The 7,047-nt window shown below is 35.6% G+C and overlaps 1 protein-coding gene across 1 annotated transcript; it reads left to right on the plus strand.

Annotated features, from left to right (window-relative positions):
* The first annotated feature begins 651 nt into the window (after window positions 1-651).
* LOC118040628 (uncharacterized) lies at window positions 652-5,143 on the plus strand. Its single transcript, XM_035047601.2, has 4 exons — window positions 652-1,322; window positions 2,255-2,832; window positions 3,001-3,297; window positions 3,478-5,143. The coding sequence occupies exons 1-4, from the start codon at window positions 1,141-1,143 to the stop codon at window positions 4,746-4,748; spliced, it is 2,328 nt and encodes a 775-aa protein (XP_034903492.1). The 5' UTR covers window positions 652-1,140; the 3' UTR covers window positions 4,749-5,143.
* The last annotated feature ends 1,904 nt before the right edge of the window (window positions 5,144-7,047 follow it).

Consider the following 7,047-nt stretch of genomic DNA (forward strand, 5'->3'; position numbering starts at 1 on the left):
ACTAAATAATTGAATTTAATTATGTAGTATAATATTTATTTTTAAATATAAAAATTATAATAAATTATTAGCTAAATTTAAAATTAAATTTAATTTTGCATGTTATTTAGTTACAAAAGAGATATATACATTAAATATATAAAACCATCTCCATGAGCTTTGATAATTAAAATTAATCAATACGGGAAAGTATTGTAGTTTTCTTTACATGTTTTTTTTTTTATTTTTTCATTTTACATATATTTTTTTATTTTTTTTTGTTTTTGTGTTTTGTTTTCAAAATTTTTTTTTTTTTTTAATATTAAACTGGTTGAGAGTTTAGCTATGTATTTTTTTTCTTAAAACATTATGGATTTAAGATTGCTACAATATTTTTTTATATAGTTTTTTTTATGATTTTTTTCTTTTTTCTTTTTAAAATGGTCTATATTAATTTTATTTTTTTAATATTAAACTGATTAAAAATTTAATTTTATAGTTAAAAAAATACCATAAATTACTATAATGTTTTTTTTTAATATAGCTTTTTCTTTGATGTAGCGTTTCTTTATATATTTTTATTTTTAAAATTATTTTTATTGAATTTAGTTTTTAGTTGGTTGAGAATTTGGTCATGGGAAAGAGGATATAGACGCAAAACCATCGGAGGCCCATAAGAAACTGGACTTAGTTAGAGTCGAGGCGAGTTTCCGCGTCAAAAATCAGTGAGCCAGCAGAACACACCACTCGTCCTTCAATTTCATTCTCTGCCGCTGATGCCGCTGCTGCTCGTTTGTTTTCGTTTTAAAAAAGACCAAACAAATACCAATCCATCCATCTATCTGCCTTTATATCATTAGATAAGAAAACAAGGGAATTTTGAAAACAGATCGGTGAAAGAAAGGAAAAAAAACCAAACCCTAAAAGGGAAGAAAATGAAAAGTCAGCAATTCTGAATGGAAATCCGATTCTCTTTACCCAGATCATCCACTTACACCTCTTTCCGTTTCATCAGCTTCTCTCTCTTCTTCTCTGGAGGCTGATTGATTTTCTTTTTCCTTTTTATTTCCTGTAAAATAAAAACTGCAGTTTACATATATATATATATATATATATATATATAGAGAGAGAGAGAGAGAGAGAGAGAGCGCGCGCTCGTGGATGGAGGAGAGTCCTGGGACGGCGGCCGATGGTGGCATAGGTCCGATTGTGTGGGTGCGGAGAAGAAACGGATCGTGGTGGCCCGGTCACATAATGGAGGCGGATGAGCTCGCAGAGTATAATCTAACATCGCCGCGAACAGGGACTCCGGTCAAACTCCTTGGAAGGGATGATGCTAGCGTGTAAGTCTTTCTTGTTAATTTTGTTTGGGATTGTTGTAATGACAAGAGAAATGATTTGCTCACAAGTAAATAAATAAAATAAAATCTATAAATGAGCTGCTAAATTGTGTATCACTCCGTTTAGATTGGATTGTAGGCAGGTAGGAAATACCATCAGGTAATCTTTTATATACACAAATATGAACAAACTCATTATGTGCAAGCTAATCCTAACATCCCTTTTGCTCCTTTTTGTAAAATTCAAGTTTGATGGAATCATTCTTCCATAACCCTCCCTAGTAGAGTTTCATTCTACGGTTATTGCTTCATTTTAATTGTGGCTTCTAGTTTGATCAAGTCCCCAAATGCCGGAGGCTTTATCCCACCACCTTCGTTATGCATTGATAATCAATATAAGGTTTGCCCAAGTCCATTTCTACCCTCTTGGAATTGTCACATGCTGAACAAAATGAAAAGTTATTGTGTGATATACAAATCTTCTAAATGCCTTTTAATGTCTGTCTTGAAATAAAACAAACATGTTGGGCATACTGTCAAGATTGACTCCCATAAATAATGCTCCGTGCATAGTCCATAGAGTCTGCAATCATCTATGATTTTGTTTCTTGAAAACCTAACAAGCATTGCATTTCTTTATCCATGACACTTGTTTGGTCTTTGTTAATTTTCTGTGTTTTCTGTTTCTTTTCTATGCAGTAATAGCTTATTGAGGTTTAAATATTCTCAAACTTAACGTGATGAAAAAACACAAACAATTGGTTCTTTAAGTTATTGATATTCGACCAAATGTTTTGCTACTCTGTTTCTCCTTTTCCCTACTGGAAGTGTTAAACCAAGAGTTCCTTGCCCTTATTTCAAGTTGTTTTATTTCCCCATCTTTCAATATATCTGTCACCTTCGTTCTGAGTTTATGTTATTCTGCTTCTTCACAGGGACTGGTACAATTTAGAAAAGTCAAAGCGTGTGAAAGCATTTCGGTGTGCTGAATTTTCTGATTGCATCAAAAGGGCTGAATCTGCCTTGGGCATGCCAATCAAGAAAAGAGAGAAATATGCACGTCGAGAAGATGCAATTCTTCATGCCCTTGAGCTTGAAAAGCGACTCTTGATAAAGCAAGGAAAATTGGGTGTTGCCCAGGGCAGCCCAAGAAGTAAATCATCGGGGTCTGTGAAGTCCGAGCTGGGTGCATTTTCAGAAGGCTTAGTAAGTAATATTGGAAAACCTGAGGATGTTAAATGGAACCTACCTTCTAGAGAAGTTGATACAGAGATTCCAGGCAGTCCACTTCCACTGAAAGCTAAGGATGGAGATCAACCAGTTTTAGAAGATCGCAGTGAGGAAATGCTGCGGACGAGAGGTTCGCAGGACTTCAGGCTGAGGCCTTCTTTAAAGCGAAAACTTTCGCCTTCTGTTGATTTAGATGGTTCTCGGAGGAGACCTATAGCAGACCACAAATATGAGGATCCTCCTAACAGTGCCCCTCTTGTGGAAATAACTGCTCATGCAAACGGTAAAACACTATTTAGATAGATGAAGGTGGTCACAGAAGGGTTGACTGGGGAATATCTAGTCAAGGGATGTGATGTGGCCTGCTTACTTATTTTAGCATTGCAGACTATTGCTAAATTAGAAATTTCTCATTTATTGCAATCTGACTGTTTTTGTTTCCATCTTTCAGGATTGGAGAAGATGGGAGATATTTTCCAGGCAAAGAGGAGGGGATGTTCTAACTTGCCTGCTGATTCTAGTGATTCTACAGATGATAAAGAACTTCCTCCAAGCCAAAATAAGATGTCTTCTTCTTGCTTTGAAGACAGGGTCCGTTCCCATGCTGGTTCATCAAATGAAGAGGAGTCTTCCTCTGGATCTATGGAAGATATTGAATCTGATTTTTCTGGATCTAATTCATCTGAATCCGTGTCTGATTCTTCTCAGACTGAACCAGATATGGACAAAGAAATGGTTGTTTTTTCAGGTTAAGTATTTATTACTCCTTTCTCATAAACATTGCGATCCTTTTTGGACTTGCAAATTGATTGTTTTTGTCTTAAAGGTCAGTTGTTGAAGTCATGGCTCATAATGTCTCTTCTACGTCAGAAGGCACTGTCTTTTATTTTTATCTCACTGGAGTGTATTTATTTACTTGGCTGTCTAGATGTTGCTGTGCCTATAGAAGCTGAACAGGATGTTCTGGGACAGCCTGATGCACCAGCACAACATGCTAGTACATGCAGTGACGAGTCTGATGGATCAATGTCTTCTGATGACATGGATAACCTTTATCATGATGACCTCTTTCTTGCAAACGAAGCAGTGTCCAAATGGCAATTGAAGGGGAAAAGGAACATTCGATATCTTACACAGAAGCCTGTCAACATGGAATATGGAAAAGGTTCTAATGGAGCTTCTCATGGAACCTTTTACAGGATGAAAGGAAGTATCTCTAGCCAAAGGGCATATGGTTCTCATGATGCCAATTTGGGCAGAAAATATGTTAGGTCTAAACCTTATTGTCCTGGCAACAGAGGTTATTCTTATTCATCAAGGTTGGCGTCCAGAGATCAAAATAATACTGGTCGTAATATGATAGAATGGGAAGGCATGGGCTTGGAGGATCAGCATACTTTTAGGAGACACTGGGAAGACAGAGGGGAGCACTCTAATCCAATATTTGCTGGCCATCACCATTTTGGGGGCAGGGCAAGATCTATGTTAATAGATGTGGATTTAAAGGTCAAATCAAGCTACCAAAAAGATCGTGTTCCTATTGTTTCCCTTATCAGCAAGTTTGATGGGAAGGCAATAATAGGACATCCGATCTTAATTGAAGCTGTGGAAGATGGTTCATCTGAAACTTATTTCCCTCTGAATGATTATTATAGCAATGAAGCAGTTGACCATGATGAAAGCACTTCACTTCCACCAGCATGGCGGACTGCAAGAAGGACCAATTCTAGGGTACCTCGCCCCCATTTATCATCAGTGTTGGGAGTTGATGCTGTTGCTGAGGATATTCCATTTATGGATCAAGAAAGAACAGTTCCGTTTAGGAAATCAAGTGCAGGCAGTTTCAGTTACAAGGCAAACCTGGTGAGGAAGAGTCTTCCCCACATTTCCCGGTCTTCAGTGGACAAGAAGCTCCAGAGAAAACTGCCAAAGAAAGTAAGCTTACCGTCTAATCAAAAAACAAGAACCCTGTCATCAATTGGTGTCAAGCAGAATTCTGTTTCTAAGCCAATGCACGATACTAGAAATGGTCAAATGGATGGGCTTATCAAACCTGAGACATCTGCGCCAACTACGGTTGCTTGCATACCTGTCAAATTAGTTTTCAGTAGGTTACTTGAGAAGATCAATAGACCGCCATCAAAAACAGCTATCAAAGTGGTGGTCTTGAACATGGATGGGGATAGGCAACCTTCATAGATAACATGTGTATTGTTATCAATCGCTGCTGTGCTCCGTACGTCGTCAGAATTGCAATGTGAGGATCTTGTCTCTTCAATTAGATGGTGTGGTGCAAAAGAAAAGCTTTTATATACTGATAAGTCATGGCAACGTTGTGGTTCTGGTATCAATCATTAGTGGCAGCTTTTCCTGGGCGCTGGCGCTGGTGTCCTGGAATGGAGGCTTTAGGCACAAAAGAAGAAGATTAGAAATTATCACAGATGATAGAAGCTAGCTTGGAATTCAGATAGATGTGTACATATTTTCTTCTATATAAGGTTATACTTTTAATTTATCTTTTTAAAAGGCATAGAGAAACTTGCTACGGATCAGATCACTCTGCTTTTGAATCTATGGTTTCATTTTAAAGGTCATTAGATGAGCTGAGAGCCATGGCTCTTGCTTTGGCTATTTTCCTCGAAAAGATGAGAGCCAGTTCGCTTAAACTTGAATGAAATAAAATTACAACTAAACAGTGGTAAGTTCCTCCTAGCAAAACCAAGTAATTTAAATGGATTTCTTATTACACATCTCTGTTACAAATGAATCTTTCTCCTTCAACTACTAACCACTAACTGACAACTTACTAACTACAAACGGCTAACTGACTTACCACGTGTTATTCCTACAAATGAATCCTTCTCCTTTTTGTTATTCCATTGCCTGCCATCTGCTTCATTTTATGTCTAGCCATTTCCAATTGTTTCTGCAACACCTAATCCATGTTAGCCCTCCTCCTCCGCATAGTTATTAAACCCGGTCTAAAGGTTGATCTGGTTAAGAAACCGGGTTCCGGGTTTCATAGGTCAATTTAGGTCAACCTGAAAAAATTTTTAAAAAAATTAAAGTTTTAATATTTTATATGAAAAAATTAAAAAAAAAAAATCCATGTAAATATAGGTTATACATTATATAAATAATGAAGTTTAAAAGAATATTTTAATTTTTTTTTATTTCACATTAAAAAAATATTATGTTAAGCTTTTAAATTGAAGTATTTAAACCAAAAAAGTTTTTTTATCACACATTGAAAAAAATATAGTTTTTTTCTTGTGAACATAGTATATATGCTAATGAGTTTCAAATTCTACATTGAAAAAAACATAATTTTTTTCTTGCGAACATATAGTATATTAACAAGTTTCAAATTCCACATTAAAAAAACATAGTTTTTTTCTTGTGAACATAGAGTTTATATACTAATGTGTTTCAAATCCCACATTGAAAAAAGATAATTATTTTTTTGGAAACATAAAGTATATATACTAATGAGTTTTCAATCCGACATTGAAAAAAAAAATAACTTTTTTTCTTGGAAACATAGAGTTTATATACTAATAGGTTTCAAATCCCACATTGAAAAAGCATAGTTTTTTTCTTGTGAATATTAAGTATATATACTAATGGGTTTCAAATCTCACATTAAAAAGATACTATGTTATCCTTTTAAGTTGAAGTATTTAAACCAAAAAGTTTTTTATTCTACATTGAAAAAACATAATTTTTTTTTTAGGAACATAGAGTATATATACTAATGGGTTTTAAATCTCACATGTGAAAAAAAAAAACCACTATGTCTTGCCCGAGTCGTTGCACTGATCGGTCTTTTGATAAACCCAGACTGGTCCAGCCCCCAGGTTAGCTAGGTCCCAGGTCGCCGGACCAGTCTGGGTTTAATAACACTATTCCTCCGAAGCACCTCTTTTACTATTACCACTGCTGTTGTAGTTTCTTGTGTGGTCATTTGCCAGCTAGGTGGATGATATCATGGGTCAAATGGGTTGACCCGGGTCAACTCGGCTTAACCTAAAAAATAGAATTTAAAAGCTGGTCTTTCTCTTGCTAAAATTAAATAACAAAATAAAAGCCAAGGCAATGCATTCGTTTTGAAGGCAACACAACAGTTTTCTACAATAAAGTCCTAAAATTAGAAAATAAAAGCCAAGGCATGACTTATGTTGCTGGTGGTTACTAACCACTAGTTACTAACCCTGGTTAGTTTAGCATCCTAAGAACAAGATTTATATGTTTCTTTGTAGTCCACAATTATTGCTTGGGTTTTCCCTACCCCATACATCCTTTTTTTTTTTTCCCTGAAAAAATGGGTTGTATCTTGTTTGTGGCATGCACAAATTTGTTGCATTTACTCTATTCTATGTCATGATGTCCCATTATTAGACTTATGGCTTCTTCCCAGATCGAGATTGCTTACCGTTTGTTTATGGTCTAAGAGATCACTATCGACATGAATGATGTAATAGAGAGAGCAAGAGAAAGA

This window comes from Populus alba, chromosome 13 (assembly GCF_005239225.2).
Source record: "Populus alba chromosome 13, ASM523922v2, whole genome shotgun sequence".
NCBI classification, from domain to species: Eukaryota; Viridiplantae; Streptophyta; class Magnoliopsida; order Malpighiales; family Salicaceae; genus Populus; species Populus alba.

Coding starts and splice junctions, on each gene's coding strand:
- LOC118040628 (XM_035047601.2), top strand. CDS start 1,141: ATGGAGGAGAGTCCTGGGACGGCGGCCGATGGTGGCATAGGTCCGATT. Junction 2,833..3,000: donor AATAACTGCTCATGCAAACG/GTAAAACACTAT, acceptor TCCATCTTTCAG/GATTGGAGAAGATGGGAGAT. Junction 3,298..3,477: donor AGAAATGGTTGTTTTTTCAG/GTTAAGTATTTA, acceptor TTGGCTGTCTAG/ATGTTGCTGTGCCTATAGAA.